Source organism: Hemiscyllium ocellatum, chromosome 9 (genome assembly GCF_020745735.1).
Source record: "Hemiscyllium ocellatum isolate sHemOce1 chromosome 9, sHemOce1.pat.X.cur, whole genome shotgun sequence".
In the NCBI taxonomy this organism is placed as follows: Eukaryota; Metazoa; Chordata; class Chondrichthyes; order Orectolobiformes; family Hemiscylliidae; genus Hemiscyllium; species Hemiscyllium ocellatum.
The window spans coordinates 78,523,346-78,541,146 of NC_083409.1; the positions used below are offsets into that span (position 1 = coordinate 78,523,346).

At 40.4% G+C, this 17,801-nt stretch overlaps 1 protein-coding gene across 3 annotated transcripts in view; it reads right to left on the reverse strand.

Moving 5' to 3' along the window:
• tesk2 (testis associated actin remodelling kinase 2) overlaps window positions 1–17,801 on the reverse strand; it is a 90,448-nt gene that overhangs the window by 53,721 nt on the left and 18,926 nt on the right. For 2 of the 3 annotated variants that reach the window (XM_060829861.1, XM_060829860.1), the window contains exons 2-3: window positions 13,643–13,789; window positions 7,004–7,292 (exon numbers count right to left, since the gene is read on the reverse strand). In XM_060829861.1, coding sequence (XP_060685844.1) covers window positions 7,004–7,219 — 216 coding nt within the window. In that variant the 5' untranslated portion in view covers window positions 7,220–7,292; window positions 13,643–13,789. The remainder of the gene's footprint in view (window positions 1–7,003; window positions 7,293–13,642; window positions 13,790–17,801) is intronic. The other variant, XM_060829862.1, reaches the window with a different exon arrangement.

Genomic DNA, 17,801 nt, shown 5'->3' on the forward strand with positions numbered 1-17,801 from the left:
AGATGGCAAGTCTAAAGTTACATTCTCTAAGTGCATGGAGCAATAAGGTAGATGAATTAACAGTGCAAATAGTTGTAACAGGTACAATAGGAATACATGGCTGCAGGGTGACCAAGGCTGGAGACTTAACATCCAAGGAAATTCAACCTTGAGGGAAGACAAGCAAAAGAGAAGGCGATGGGGTGGGGCCTCTAATCGGCTCAATCCCTAGTTGGTTCAACATGCTGTTCCAGAAAGCCAATTCATTCTCTAAAGCAGTGTTGACTTGGTTAAGTCAGTCGACATGCTAATGATGTCACCCATTATCACTGCGTTACCAATATAACATACATCCAATTTCTTGAATTAAAACATGCCCTACATTAGAACTATATTTGATGTTTAGAAACACCTCTCAATGATTGCCACCTCTTACTCCACTGAATGGATTCTATACCTCAATCCTTTGATTGAAGATCCTCTCTTACAAATTTTTAATGTCATTCTTTATAAAAGCACTACTCCAACACTTTTCCTTTTCATCCACTCCTAAATACGGACTATTCCTAGATATTCAGTCCCAATCTTGATCAGCCTGAAGTCACTTCACCCTTCCCAGTGGCATTACCAAATCTCCATGCAAGGATGTTCAGCCTGGTCTGCAAAGAGAGAATCCATCTGACTTCTAAAGCTTCCACCCATCACAGAACTGGTCCCAATGCCTCAGAAATCTAAAGTGTTTCCTCCTAGTTTTCTAGCAAATGTTTGATCACTCAATTCTCTTGTTTATACTCACTACTACGTGGGACTGGGAATAATCGTGAGATTACTGCTTTGGATGTCCAATTTTACAAACTTCTTCATAATGCCCAGATATTTCCTTTGAAGACCTGATCTTCTTCCTAACAAGATGAAACACAACCTCTATTCACTCTTTTCCAGAAGAAGGACTGCAACCATTGTGATGGCTTTAAACATGGCAAAATACCATCCTGGAGTCATGTCTGTGGACGCAAATGTCTGTGTTCTACAAACTAAAGAAACCCCATCAGTACTGCTCTTCCATTCACCTGCCCTGTCTCCCCCCCCCCCTTTACAACTGAGCTGCTCGTGGTGCTAACATCTTGCCTCTGATTGCATTCCTCCAAAGGAACTAGTACCCTCACCAAAGTGGAAAACCATTTGCAAAATCAATGACCTGCCCAGTGGTCACCCATTCCTTATCAGCCTGCACTCCTCTATGCTGCCGTGTGACCACATCATCCTCTGCCTCACAAACGCACAGTGACGCTTGTCACCATTCAAGTTCCAAAACCCAGAGCTCTAGTTTCTGCAGACGGTGACATATGTCCAACTCAGAAACATGGTGCACCCATGACTTAACACATTCCACAGACTATGAACGTTAAGTGACTGAATTACTCTGCCATATTTAATTGTACCAGCCAGGTACTCACCAACAGCTCATGTTGCTATTGCAAAGTGGGAGTTAAGTATTGGACAGTGCTAAACATAAATTAAAAAGGGGTTGAAAAAAAGTAACTCCTTCCAATTTCATCTCACTGACTAACAAGTGGTCAGTTTATCTACTGGTGTGATCATGATAGCAATCAAGTGTGAGACATTAGTTGTAAGATACAATTTTGTGCACTTGACTAGCCTCCAGAACAGTTTTCCCAATTTTGTTATGATTTTCTGGAAGCAGAACCAGTTCTCAAAATCAACTGCGTGCCGACGGTTTCTGTTCCAACAGTTTCCTTCACTTTTTTTAAAAATCTAAGTCTGATACAGTGGAGTGGCTGGCTAGACCATTTTGGTGGACAATTAACAGTCAACCATACTGATTTTTATTTGGAGTTAAATTAGCGCAGACCAAGTAAAGGCAGTAAATTGACTTCATTGAAGGATATCCATGAGGGCATGATGAAAGACAGGCAGGTGTAGCAAGCAATTTGCAGGGCAAATGGTATAACAGCACAAAAAAGTACTCTTGCTCCTAGCTTCTGTGCTTCTACAGATGAAGAGTTAAGTAAAACAGTAAAAGAAACGGAGAACATGATTGGGACTCAGACAACTTATCATTTTCATTCTCCATTTTGACAGAGCAGCGAAGCGAGAAGGTGGAGTGAAGCGAGGGCTGCCGGGAAGATAAAGGCTTAATTTATATTTGGGAAGTGGCTAAATTAGAGATATTACACGTGTAATATCCCCCTCCTCTAACCGGAAGAAAAAGACTCTAAGGTAAGGCTTTTATTTTTTTCTTTTTCATATATTTAAGCACATTGTTTGGTTTTAGTTAGTTCATACAAAGCTAATTTTTTACAATGGCAGGGGACCTCAGACCCATGGCATGTGCCTCTTACTTGATGTGGGAGATCAGGAACATATCTGATGTTCCTGACTCTTACACTTGCATGAAGTGCGTCCAGCTGCAGCTCTTGTTTGACTGCATAATGGCTCTGGAGCTGCGGATGGACTCACTGTGGAGCATCCGCGATGCTGAGGAGGTTGTGAATAGCACGTTTAGTGAACTGGTCACACCGCAGGTTAGAATTGCTGAGGGAGACAGTGAATAGGTGGCCAAAAGGCAGAAAAAGAGTAGGAAGGCAGTGCAGGTGTCCTCTGTGTTCATTTCCCTCCAAATCAGGTATACAGTTTTGGATACTGTTGGGGGAGATGGCACACTAGGAGAGGGCCGTTGTCGATCATGGCACTGTGGCGGACACTGCTGTTCATAACAACAGGAAAAAGACTCGTAGGGCCATAGTCATAGGGGATTCTATTACAAGAGTAGTAGATAGGCGGTTCTGTGGCCGAAAACGGGACTCCTGGATGGGATGTTGCCTACCAGGTGCCCAGGTCAGGGCTGTCACCGATCCGCTGCAGAGCATTCTGAAAAGGGCAGGGTGAACAGCCAGTTGTCTTGGTGCATAGGCGCACCAACGATATTAGTAAAAAAAAAGATGTCGTCCTGAAAGAAGAATTCAGGGAGTTGAGAGAAATTAAAGAGGAGGACCTCAAAGGTAGTGATCTCAGGATTACTACCAGTACACGCGCTAGCCAGAGTAGAAATGAAAAAAATAGGCAGGATGAACACGTGGCTTGAGGGATGGTGTTGGAGGAAGGGATTCAGATTTGTTGGACATTGGGACCTGTTCTGTGGAAGGTGGGACTATTACAAAATGGACGGTGTATATCTGAACCAGACTGGAACCAATGTCCTTGGGGGAGTTTTTGCTACGGCTGTTGAGGAGGTTTTAAACTAATGTGGCAGGGGGCTGGGAACCAGAAGAGAAAATAAGTAGGCAACGAGGCGAAGACTGGAGACTAAAAGAATCATGAAGATAGCATTAACAAAAGGGAAAAATAGACAGAGAGCAGATGAATGCTTGAAATGCATCTACTTTAATGCAAGGAGTATAGTGTGTAAGGCAGATGAACTCAGGGCTTGGATTGGTGCCTGGGAGTATGACTTTATTGCAGTTACAGAGACTTGGTTGAAGGAAGAGCATGATTGGCACCTAAAGTTGCATTGCTAGTCAGGGATGATATCAAGGCTATGCTGAAGGAGGACATTATGGAGGTCCTGGGTAGTGAGGCATTATGGGTGGAGCGGAGAAATAAAAAGGGCGCAGTTACATTGTTGGGGCTGTATTACAGGCCTCCCAACATTGAGCGTGAGGTAGAAGAACAAATAGGTAAACAGATTATGGAAAGATGTAGAAGCAATAGGTTGCTGCACAGGTGGATAAAGTGGTCAAGAAGGCATATGGTATGCTTGCCTTCATCGGATGGGGTATTGAGTATAAGAGCTGGCAAGTCATGTTAAAATTGTACAAGACATTGGTTCAGCCACATTTTGAATACTCTGCACAGTTCCGACCGCCACATTACCAAAAGGATGTGGACGCTTTGGAGAGGGTGCAGAGAAGGTTTATGAGGATATTGCCTGGCATGGAAGGTGCTAGCTATGAAGAAAGGTTGAATAGGTTAGGCTTATTTCCACTAGAAAAAAGGAGATGGGGGGGGGGGGTCTGATTGAGGTTTACAAAATCATGAAGGGTACAGACAGGGTGGAAAGAGACAAGCTTTTTCCCAGGGTGAAGGATTCAATGACCAGAGGTCATGCTTTCAAGGTGAGAGGTGGAAAGTTTAAGGGGGATACACGCGGCAAGTACTTCAGACAGAGGGTGGTGGGCTTCTGGAACGCATTGCCAGCACAGGTGGTAGAGGCAGGCACGATAGATTCATTTAAGATGCATCTGGACAGATGCACAAGTGGGTGGGGAGCAGAAGGATACTGATGCTTAGGAATTGGGCAACAGATTTAGACAGTAGATTTGGATTGGCTCAGGCTTGGAGGGCCGAAGGGCCTGTTCCTGGGCTGTAAATTTTCTTTGTTCTTTGAGTCCTAGTATTGTATAGCATAGAAATAGAATCTGTGGCTCATCATGACTATCCTGACCAACAAACATCTAACAATACTCATCCCATTTACCCGCACTTGATCTATAGCCTACTAGTCTCTGGCATTTTACCTGCACATCCTGATGCGTCTTAAAATGTTGCAAGATTATCTGCCTCCCTCACCCTCTCAAGGAGCACCTTCCAAATTTCCACCACCGGCTGGGTGAAAAACTATTTTCTCAGATCTTCTCTAAACAATTTATTCTTCATCTTTAACTTGCGCCCTCTGGTCTTAGACATTTTGCTCTTGAATAACTGGCAGTCAAATACTGCCAATGTCTCAAACTTTTACGATTTCCAATTCAAATTTGCATTTACATGAATCAGTTTTCCAAAAAAAAACCTAGACTGACCACTTCGTTTAGGATACTGGCCACATGATTATGAAATCACTGGTTAAGCTAGAAAACAGTTCACCACTTTATAAGCCTATATGTTAAAAATGACTGTTTACTTAACAACATTCTTTTTCAAAGAACTTTGATTGAAGAGAAATAGTGATTGTAAACTGATCAACATGCCACCAGAAGAATTATCGTCCAGTTTTACAGTAGCATTGGAGTAATTTAACAGGATGTGGCCCACTCTTCTCTTCATTTGCTTTTAAGTTAAAATTAGCAAAAGACCCAAAACATGTTAAAATGGTAATCACGAAGAAACCATTCATGTTTAAAGTCTGGCCACCTACCCCTACAACTTCCACCTAATCCTTTCTACCATTAAGAAAGTCAATCAACATTACTGAACCTTTTGAGATGAACAGTCAATTAGTAATTGAGTCACTTACTAGGGTTTCCTTTCACATTTTATAGTACACAATAAAATCAAACGTTCTTCCAGATCAGACTGGGCGCCAATTAACTGCGTGAACATAACAAATCAGTGCAATTGTGGCAGAACAGATTAGTGCTCAGCCAATTTTCCCAGGGTGCAGTCACTGTGTTTCTGGATTGCTGTTGCACTATGAAGACTAGACATCAAATAAGGCAACAGGGTTGGTGACAATAAATCCTAGGCATAGAAAAACTGCAGTCAATGGGAATCAGAAGGAAATATTCTGATAGTTGGTATCATAACTGCCACAAAGGAAGATGATTGTAGTTGTTGAAAGTCAATCATCTCAGCTCCAAGACATCTCTTCAGGAGCTCCTCAGGATAGTCTCCTGGGTCCAACCATTTTCAGTTGCTTCCCATCTTTAAGTCAGAAGTGAGGATGTTCCCCAATGACTGCACGATGTTCAACACCATTCACAACTCCAATACTGAAGCATTCCACTTCCAAATGCAACAAAACATGGACAATATCCAGGCTTGGCACAAGCAGCAAGGAGCATTCACACCACACAAATGCCAGGCAATGACCATCTCACCACCGTTTGACATTCAATGGTATTACCATCACAGAATCCCCCACTATCAACATCCTGAGAGTTACCATTGACTGGAAACAAAAGTGGATTCACCATATAAATACAGTGGCTATAAGAACAGGTCAGACGTTGGTTAGAATTTTTTTTTAAGATTCCCTTCAGTATGGAAACTTCAACCCAACAAGTCCACACCGACCCTCCAAACAGAAACCCCAACCCACTATATTTACCCCTGACTAATCCACCTAACACCATGTGCAATTTAGCATGGCCAATTCACCTTTTTTGACTGTGAGAGGAAACCAGAGCACCCGGAGGAAACCCACGCAGACACGGGGAGAATGTGCAAACTCCACAAGGACAGTTGCCCGAGGTGGAAATTGAACCCGGGTCCCTGGTGCTATGACACAGAAGTGCTAACCACTGAGTAACTCACTACTGCTTCCCAACAACCTATCCACCATCGCCAAGATACAAATCGTGAGCATGATGGAATACTCTCCAATCATCTGGATGAGTGCAGCTCCAAAAACAAACCAGAAACTTGATACCACCCAGGACAAAAGCAGCCTACTTGACTGGCAACTCATCCACTTCCTCCACATGCATTCAGTGTGTACCATCTACAAGTTGCACTACAGAGATTCACAGAAAGATCCTTAGATAGCACATTGATATTTTTCAGTTTGTACAGATCGGCTACAAAATATCTCTGGAGTTAGTGGTAACCATAACTTCCTAGCTCAGAGGCATGGACACTACCACTGCACTACAAGGGACCATGTCTCAAGCAAGGAACTGAAACATGCATATCCAAAAGGAGATTGACATTCACAATAACAGTTCACATTTCAACAGCATCCAGAAGTAATTAAGGCACTTCCTTTATAGTACAATAACATTAACATGTTTTTCTTTTAAGCTTAATCAGGCTCGATTAAGATTTCAAGATATTTCACATTAGACAGGCTTTCTCCTCTTGGTCAACAGCAAATTACACAGCAATACAGCCACTGAGAATCCTGGGATTCATACTGACCATTCTTTTCGCTGGCTTCCAAAGACTACCGATTAACAAATGAGGAAGATACAAGCAATATAAAAATCACATTTCATAACAGAGATTATAAGTCCTTCACTGCCAGTTATATTTTACAAAAGGTAAGTACTAGAATACATTAACAAACCTTGTAAACTTCAGAGAAAAATCCAGATCCTATTTTTTCACAGGTGAAATCGTCAAGTCTAGTAAGTCTGGATACAGCACTACTCAGGGCTCTGTAGGTTGATGGAAACCCTGTCCCTGATTGAGCAATGCCACCTTCTCTATTGCCATCAAAATCCTCTGGTCGCTCATTCCTTGATGGCAAGCCAGCTATCGAATTTCTTTTGTTTCGATCCATTCCAGAGTGTGGCAAAAATGGCTTTCACATTTTAGCATCTAGAATTCTTTTCAATTACTTAGTTGGAAGCGAGCTGAAGGAAAGACAAGACATATTTAGTCATTCAATAAAATCTATTAACCCAATTCTTCTGCTGACATCAATAATTACAAAATTATCACTGTCATATAAAATCTGACATGAAGCCTTCATATCCAACCTTTGAGGCAGGTTTTCCAAGTCTAAGTTGATTGTTTGTGTACTCTTGAAAAGATGCTGGGTCGCAATTTAGTATTAGCAATACTACTGAACACTGGCACTAGGTCAACAGTGGCTTAAAGCTTGTCCAGAATTCACAATGTGGTTTAGAAACTTCCCCTCTAGTTTCTGTACATTTACTCCAACTGTTACAGCAAAATCATTCAACTTCAAACAATTCTAAGACTCAAGGCTGCAACTCACCAGCTTCTCTCATCCAAGCATGCTTTTGCTAATAAAGAAAAGAATTTGCTATAATGAAGCTAAAAATTAATCAAATGCTCCTCAGTATAACTACAGGTTATTTGGCTATGGTTTGCCTTGTTAACACAAATTTGTTGCAACGTGAGAGATGAATTGGGGACACTGTTGCCTCACAGCACCAAGGAAGTGGCTTCTATTCCACCCTCTGGCGGCTGCTTATGTGGAGTTTGCACACATTCTCCCAGTGAGTGAGTTGGTTTCCTCCAGGCGCTCTGGTGTCCTCCCACAGTCCAAAGATGTGCCGGATAGGTGAATGGGCCATGCTATGTTTCCCATAGTGTTCAGAGATGTGTAGGTGAGGTGCATTAGTCAGAGGAAATGCAAGAGGTAGTAGTGGAATGGGTCTGGGGTGGATACTTGTAGGGACGGTGTGGACTTGTTGAGCCAAATGGCTTGTTTCCACACTGTAGGAATTCTATGATTCTAAAGCATGAACTTTTAAAACGTGGTGGCTGTAATGCAATGAAATTGCCAAGTCCATAAGTGTTGTTTCTCAAGCGCGATTTTTCTACAATGCGGGTTTGCACAAGAACATAGCCACCACATTATAGAACTACTTGTACGCAATTACACAGAACCAACAGTGCTGCTGATTGCCTTAATCTTGAAATAAAGTCCATTAACTTAATTCCTAATTCAGCAACTTATCCAGCAGTGAGCAACTGAATTCTCTTCAGCCATAAAATAACCAGAGGAATTAAAAAAACACCAGAGAATACAGGTTTAAAGATTACTAGCAAAAGAATCAGAGTGAGAGACTAGGAGAACTACAAATTATGGTTATGACCTGAATGTACTGTCTGAAAAGGGTGATGGAGGAAGATTCATTAGTAAGATTAATACATGGCCAAGTACCTTTGGGAGGAAGGAGAGGTTGGGGGGTGGGGTGAGTAAAAAAGGGTGCTTGGGAAAACAGCTGAGAATGGAATGAAGTGGACAATTGTTTCAAAAAAAATCAGCACAGGCACGATAGGCCAGAGAGTATATTGTCTACTGAAGCCCAACACCGTTTCCAAATACAATTTTTTGATTGATTTCAGTCTTAAATTCTAATTAACTCCATATTCCTTAGATATACTTTCCCCTTCTACTTCAAAATTATCTAGTTCTGATATCAAGTCTATATATTTCCTTGCTCTGAAATCCCCAAGTAAAATAGTCAAATAAATCCTCAGATCATTTTAAATACTGCTGTGATAATCATTCCAGCTTCTAAACTCAGTTATTGTGCACATAACCGGTCATAATTTAGCACTTTAAATATTATCTGGAGAATCGGAGATATGTAGTCCCTTCAAATCAAATACATCTTTCCTGAGATTTGCTGCTCAAAATGAATACAGCACTCAAACATTTTCTGACTAAAACACGCTCTGCACCAAAACAAACAAAACACTCATATCTGATTTCGAACACTCTTTTTGATCATCATTTGTACTAGAATGAATTGGATACATGGCAATCTAACAGTTGGAACTCTTGCAAGGCTCCAAGTTAGTACATTCAAAAATCTTAATTTGTATCTCATTTTCAAAGTAAGTTACTTCTCATTTCCTCAGAGATAAATGCACGATAGATCTGCCCAGATATATTTCATGCATCTGGGTAGCTTCCTGCTTCCATCTACACAACCAATTATGCCAAAATTAATATTATCTGCCAAATTCAAAAAAATTTTATTCCATCATGCAAATCATTGATATATCTTCTGAAAAGTAGTAGTCTCAGATACAGATCTGAGAAAGTGATACATGCCCTTCATCATATCCTATAAACTAGAAAAAGGGAAGGATAAGGAAATATTCTACCTATCAACTTAATTTACAAGGTTCCATCCATTGCCACATGTATAAGGGTAATCTATTGTACAGAGCCTTAAATATCTTCTGATAATTTATGTGGACACTATCCACAGACACACCCCTATCCATTTTCATGCCCTCCTTTCCCAGTTATGGACTCCTGGAACATTTCTCACAACTTATGTTGTTATAAACAAAGACTTTTCTAGAAAGGCAGAATTGAAAGGTAAAGAAGTTATACTAAACAAGTGTTGAATATTACTAATAGTATAGAAGTAATATAGGCCATAGGCAGGGTGCAAAGAATATCAACAAGGATGATATCCGAATGCGTGGGCATACAAGTTAAAAAAGCTGAGTAAAATAAATAGACTACTCAACTCCAAGCCTACTTTTGCATTTTAACACCACCCTGCCCAATCTGAAACCTAACTCCATCCAAACCTGTTTTTATAACATGTGGAAAGCAAATATCTACTTATCTCAGATTTAGACCAAACCTATTAGGGTTTTAAAGAGTGGATAGAGACAGGAAGTTTCCTTGTCTAGGAGCAAGCATAACTAAAAAGGTGATCAAAACAAGATAGTCAGCAAGTAATCCAATTAGAAATTCAAAAGAAACATCTACACCCAAACAACGCTAAGAATTTGGAACTCCCCATCACAGGCAGTGGTTCATGCGAGTGACCTCTCAATTGACCTCTTGAAGGTGATGGTGAGCTGGCTTCTTGAACCGCTAAAGTCCTTGGAGCATAGAAACACACCCCTACATTGTTGGGAAGTGAACGTCGACTCTCCTACTCTTTGGATACTGCCCCACCTGCTGTGCTTTTCCAGCATCACACTTTTTGACTAACTCCCCAGAATCTGGAGTCCACACTTTTTCCATGATACTGATCCAGCAAGAGTGATGGAACAGAGACACAGACATAGTTCCAAGTCAGAATGGTATGTGACTTGGAGGGGAGCCTTCAGACGGTGGTGCTCCTCCACATCTGCTGTCTTCATCCTTTCAGGTGTTAGATGGTGTCAGAGAATTGGGTTGCTTTGTCCTGCATAGCATTGTCAAGTGTTTCTTTTAATTAGGACATTGGATGTGGATATCACCAACAAGATTAGTATTTGTTGCCTATTCCTAATTGCCTTTGAACTGTCTGCCATTACACAGAAGATAGTTGAGAGTTGACCACATTGTTGCAAGTCTGCAGACACACACAGGCTCAACCTGGTAAGAATGGAAGATTTCTTTCCCTGTCTGCATTAGTGAACTAAATGGTTTTTATGACAATAGTTTCATAGTCACCATTACTGAGATAGCTTTAGACTCCATACTTAGTAACTGAATTTAAATTCCACCAGTTGCCATGTTCCCAATGACATTAGTTTGAATCTGTGGATTACTAGTCTAGGGACATTAAAAGTATAACAGCATCTCTCCAAGATGGTGAGCTGCACAAGTCCAGGCAAATGGGAAATGCCTTGATTTTTGCCTTGTAGATGGCAGACCGGCATTAGGATGCAGCAAGTTATGCACCACAGAATTCCTAGCCCATGAGCTGCTCCTGTAGCCACAGCATGTACATGGCTCATTTGTTTCTTTTTTTAAACACCCAAAATGTTGATAGTGAAGGTTCAGGTACAGTGCCATTGAGTGTCAAGGACTATGGTTAGATTTTCTTGTTTGAAATAGTTATTGCTTGGCAAAGTGACAAATAACAGACACACCATGCATCAGCCCAAATCTGGAGGCTGTCCAGGTTTTGCTACATATAGAAAGAGCTGCTTCAGTATCTATGTAATCATCAGTGACCATCTCTCCTTCCACTCTGATGGAGGAAAAGTAATTGGTGAAACTGCTGAAGTTAGAGACCAAGGACAACATGTCCTAAGACATTCCATAAAACAGCTGTTCCCCTTAGCTGTTATATCAAGAAGAAGGGGGTACACTTTTCAAGGCAGGAAGTTTGAAGGAAATATTTTTTCACTCAAAAGAGCGGTGACAATCTGGAATGCACTGCCTGGGAGGATAGCTGAGGAAAGTAATCTCACAACCTTTAACATTTGGATGAACAGCTGAAGTGTCATAACATTCAAGGCCATGGCCTAGTATGAAAAAATGAGACAAGTGTAGATAACAATGTATTTTTGGTGATAAAGAGTTGAGGGACTGAAGGGCCTCTTCTGTAACTATGACTCTGTGATCTCTTTGACAAAGCTTTGGTCACTTGACCTAGTAACTCTTTACGTGAATCAGCATCATGTTTCATAATGCTCCTGTGAATTGCCTTTAGATCTTGATTATGTTGAAGGCAATGAAATGATACGAATAGTTATTGTAACTCTAACATAGCTCAGTACAAAACTATGACAATCTTTCCCTTTCACTTTTTTTTAAATTGGCAGTGCTCACTAGCTGATTCAGTTGCTTTCCTCTGTTGGCCTGCAGCAGTTACTGGTAAAGCTGTTCTCACTGACATCTTCATTCTCTAGAATGTTTCGATGGTGTTGTGTTAAATCATGTTGAACATAAATTTTGCATGTCAACAAACAGTAACTATGGAAGTAAAACACGTGACAATCAAAAATAAATACTGTGTTTTAGTTTTCCACTTCATAAAACAAGTGAAGGTGTAAATGCAAATCCTCTACAAATAAGTTTAAATCTCACATCCAATTTCAAATTCAAAAACATCAAGTTCTGAACACGTCTTTCAGGTATCTGAAAGAAATTTATGTTGTTGGTTAAGTCACAAGTTTCAATTTAGCCACTGTTGAGGTCACCAAGGCAGCAAGCACTTTTCAGGTCAGTGCCTCAATACTTATCCAAAAATACCCAAGTATATGGCAATTACTCCACACTGTAGTAGAAATTGTTGCAGAGTGAATTTTACTTCTTAGTAAGACATTGACGACTAATGATGACCTGAATAATTTAAAGAGAATAAGCTACAGCAACTCTTGTAATTTACTTAAAGCATCCATTTTCATGAAAATGTATTGCAATTATGACATACTGCATTTTTTCTTTCAAGGCAAATGGGATTACAATGAAACTTGGTTTGACAGCACTACTTATTTTCTTCCAATGCCACCCTTTAACAATGTATCCATAAATAATAAGAAAAGTATGAAAGGTGGCCCACACGTTGATATGCCCAATTCACAACCAGCAGACTATGCCATACTTTGGACAAATGATGCATGAAGGGATGGGTTATTTAGTTTTCCTGAACCTTGACTTTATTTGATGTATTTCTGAAGTCTCTTGATATATGTGATGCTTATCAAACAAGGCTGCTTCATTTTGATTATTCATAAACTAGAGTATTCCAAGAGTACTTGATCGCTTTAGGGATACTTTAAAGGACATGTGTAAAAACGCTTCAGCTGTCAGCTGGAACGACAAAGTTCCAAACTAACAGTTACCTTTGGGAGTCTGGTATGAGAACTAATTAAATGATGAGCAATTGGATTCCACACAAACGGACTTCAGATAGGATGCCACTGTTGAACCATCTTTCTTTCCACTGGATTCCACAGATCCTCTGAAAGGACCACTGGTGTAGGTTACCTATTTTTATGAAGTATGTGTGGAGATCACTGCTGTCAATAAAGTGAACTAGTACTTCAAGCCAGGTATGCATTCCTGAAATTGCTCAAAGTTTGGTAATATTTTCCACTGCAAGAACACACTTCTTCATTCAAAAAGCAAGTGGTGTCATTGTTTAAAACAAAGAATTTTTTTAAAAAATAAAGAAAGCTGTGCAAAATAACTGGCATAAGATGAACAGAATGTGCTCTGTTCAGCAAGTTACACTGCTCCAATGATTCACTTCACTTCACCATCTTGGAGTTTGCCATAATTGTGACTGACCTTTCACTTCTTCTATAACAATGCAACATAAATAACCTAGTCAAAGAAGAGGTTTTCCTAGAATTTTAAAAATAGGACTGTTTGATATTGACCTCTGTCCATTTACATAGATCAGTAATACAATTTGGTACAAGTTGTGTCTGGACATTGCCGGTTCCTAATTACCCTTGAGAAGATGATGAGCAACGAAGGCTGACCCAGCCAGTGATGCCCACATTCCCATTAACAAATAAAAACCACACTCACCTGAAGTGTCATCATCTTTTAAATGTGAGTCTTCCTTAAGATGCACATTTTTACTGTGGAAAGGATTCAAGTCATTTCACTTGCTCTTCTCAAAATTCACACCATAAACTTCTTTCTCCTCTTAGTCCCAACCAAAACTGAATTTCTCTGTTTGAAAACAAAACAGCAATATAAAACCAACATTGTGTCAGTATTGTTTAAAATGACAATTAAACAAGTTTTTTTTAAATTATTCATTCATTTGTGTGGGTTTCAGTGACTAAGCCAGTATTTATTGCTTATCAAGCTCTTGGGAGTGGTCATCCACAAGAGGGTTTCTTGGTCTCATGTGGATACACTGGATACAAGAGCCCAACTAAGTTTCTCCTTCCTCAGGCAGCTGAGGAAATTTGGCATGACAGCAAATACCCTTGCCACCTTTTATAGGTGCGCCAACAAGAGCATTCTGTCGATGTACCACTACCTGGTATGACAACTGTATCAGTCAAGATCGGAGATGGTTACAGAGACTGGTGAACTCCACCCAGACAGTCAATCACAAAAAGTCAACCTCCCATCTATAGAATCCATCTGCCAGGGCCTCTGTCAAGGAAAGGCCACCAGCATTCTCAAAGATCCATCCCACCCTGGCAATGTTTTTCTACAACTACTACCATTGGGGGAAAAAGGTACAGAAGCCTGAACAAATGTACCAGTTTGTTCAGTAACAGTTTCTACACTACTGTTGTTAGAATACTGAATGGACTCAAACTCTTAGCGTTCGCCTATACCAGTGTTTTTGTTTTTGCTGCTGTTTACCTATTATTTACTTATCTATGCTACTTAACTCTGATCTGCCTGTATCGCTCGCAAGACAAAGCTTTTCATTGTACCTTAATACATGTGACAATAAATTCAATTCAATTCCTAAATTGCCCTTGAAAAGGTAATGGTGAGCTGTTTTCTTGATTGCTACAGTCCATTTGGCACAGGTATCCCCACAATTCTGTTGAGGAGGTAGTTGTAGGATGTTGACCCCACAAGTGAAGAAATTATATCTCTCAAACTCAGGATGGTGGGTGGTTTGGAGGGCAATGCATATGCGGTTGCATTCCCATGCATCTGCTGTTTGTCCTTCTAGATGGAAGGGGGGTTGTGGGTTTGGCAAGTGCTGTCCAAAAAGCCCTGCTGAACTTCTGTAGTGCGCCTTGTAGATTGTACACTCAGCTGCTCCTGAGCACTGATGGTAAAAGGAGCGAATGTTTATTGATATGATGCCAATCAAATGGCTCGCTTTGCCCTGGATGGTGTCATGCCTCGAGTGTTTTTAAGAGCTGCACTCATCCAGGCAAGTGGGGAGTATGTCATCATTCTCCTGACTTGTGTGCCTTGTAGATAGCGGAAAATCTTTGGAGAGTCAGGAAGTGGTTTACCAACTGCAAGATTCCTAGCTGCTCTCATAGGCAAGTATACTGAAGTGTGTGGTTTGGTATGCTATAGAGGCAGATTGTACCATATAAAGTGCATCAGGGTAGCAGAACAGGGTGCAGAATACAGTATTACAGCCACAGAGAAGCTGCAAAGAGCGAGAGCAATTAACATTAACATTTGAGAAGTCTGTTCAGAAGTCTAACAACAGTGGGGAAGGAGCTGTTCTTGAATCTGTTTGTAGGTACGTTCAAACTTTTGTATCTTCTGCCAGCTAGAAGAGAGTATAACTGGGGTGGGAGGGGTGATGATGATTAGGAGAGCACTGAAAAAGTGGAGGTTGGAGAAGCTAGAAGCATGAGAGTTTGTGTAGTGGATAGGCATAGGCAGGGGAACACAATATTCATGCTACGTTGATCAATACTATAAATCAGAAGTTGTACATTCTGGACAGAGTTAAGTGAATATAGAACCAGTGAAATCTCTGGAGTCTTCTTATATCCAATCATGAATAGTGCTGGGCAGTTCAATTACTAACGAGAGATGGCAGCATAACAAACACACCTCATCTCACTACAAAAGCAAAATGCTATAAATACTCAGCGGAAATGGCAAGATCTGTGCCAGGGAAAGGGTGTGATCCTGAACAAGTGAAAAAGCATAAATCTATGTCTAGAAATGGTTGGAATGATAGGATCCTGAAGAGCTGTTGTCCCAAAATAAGGGAGACAGAAACAGAGCAAAACCCAAAAAGAGCAAAAATAAAAGACAGGAGGTTACAATTTAAAATTTGTTGCAATGTTGAGGCAAAAAGGCTGCAAAGTTCTTGGTTCCTGAGCTTGCATTAATCTCCACTGGAACATTGCAAGGTCAGAGTGAAAACAAAGTAGAGAATTACAGTTACAGGTCTCACTAATGCACAGAACACAATATTGTGAGCAGTGAATAAGCAATATTGAATTGAACATACAAGCAAATCACGTTAATGAGTTCTGAGTGTCATGGTCAGTATGAAGAAGACGTTAAATAGCAAGTGCTGCATCTCCAATACAGGTATGAAAAGACATAATAGGAAAAGGGAGGAGTAACTGAACTACCATATCATGGAGGAACTGATCTTTCGAAGTGCTGAAAAGGAATACGAAGATGTGATTGGTGACACCATGGTGGAAATAGTTGAGGATTAATCCAATAATTGGAAGCAAGTGGGTGGTGTGTGAGAATAGAGGGGAGGGAGGACAAGTAGTAAAAGTGCATGAAATAGAACAGACATCTGAAAGGCTGATCAGCCTTAATACGGTAGGATTGCGTGTTAAAGGAAAAAGGAAGCTGTATTAGAAGCACAAAAATGTGACGTTTCACTGTCTAATATAATGAGAGATGATCAAACTGAGAATCCTTAAAGGAAATAGGGTGAAGGTAAGCATAGTTAGTGTAATTATGGGAACAGCAGACTTTTAGTGAATCTTATCCAACAATCTAAGCCTATCTTCAGAGACAGAGGCAGAGAATCAAGGGAGAAACAAGTTGGAGACAGATCATATGATGGTTAGAGTGTAGAAATTGGAAGCAAATTTTGTTACATTTCTAATGATAATTAGAAATACCCATCAATATCCCAAGAGCTGACCAGGAATTTAACTTATACCTACTCATCCTGGCTAGTCCAAGAACAAGTCAGAGGTTGGGAATTCTACAGGAAGCAAACCCAACTTGATATTCCAAAACCTGTTCACTACTTTCAACGGACAAGTTAGAATATTTTCTACTTGCCTAGCTTTGTGCATTTCAAAAACTCAAATTTAACACCATCCAAAACAAGGCAGTTAACCCGCCAGCATCTTATCTACCATTTTAAACATTCATTCCCTCCATTATCAGCACCCTTGCTATAGCACCTTTGATAGTACCTTCCAAACTGCAATCTCTTACGAGAAAGTAGAAAAGCAGCATAAGCATGGCAACACTACCAACCAGAAGTGCCACTTTAAAGCACACACCATCATAAGTTGGAAATGAATCATCGCTTCTTCACCATCACCACGTAAAAATTCTGGAACTTTCCAAGAGAATCACTAGTGTAGCTAAAAGGATGACAGCAATTCAAAACAAAAGCTTCATCACCAGCTTCAAGCAGAATTTGCAGCAGCAATAAATCTGGCCTTGCCAGCAAGTCCACAATCCAAAAACAAAGATGATGCAGGATTAGCATGTTGACTCGATCCAAGTACATGGGTAGACTTGTGAAGCTGGGTTGCTTTCCTTTAAAAGAAAGTTGACAAGTTTTGAAAGGGGTGATCGAAATCCTGAGAGATCTGATTGAGCAGTAAGAAGAAAACATTTCTCGTAGCAGAAGAATCAAAGGTCACTGACAACAATTTAAAGTAAATGGTAATGAATGAAATAGGACATGACAAAAATAATATTTAAGTAGAAATCTTAGGATGTTGAATAGGATGCTTGAGTCAGAGTTTGGTGGAAGTTGAATCAATTGTGGCTTTCAAAAAAAAAATAATTAAAACTGGAGGAAAAAATTTTTAGGGTTAAAGGCAAAGTGCTACGAGAAGAATTGTTCTTGCGGAGAACAGTCATGAACACAAGAAGCCAAAACGACCTTCTTCGTTGTAATCATTCTATGGTTCCATGGTTTCAGGTCAAACAAGACACGACGCAGAAGAATCAAACTGAGACAGTGATTAAAGGGTCAAAGGTAACTGCTTCATTATTGAAGAGAACACATTCAGAACTGCAC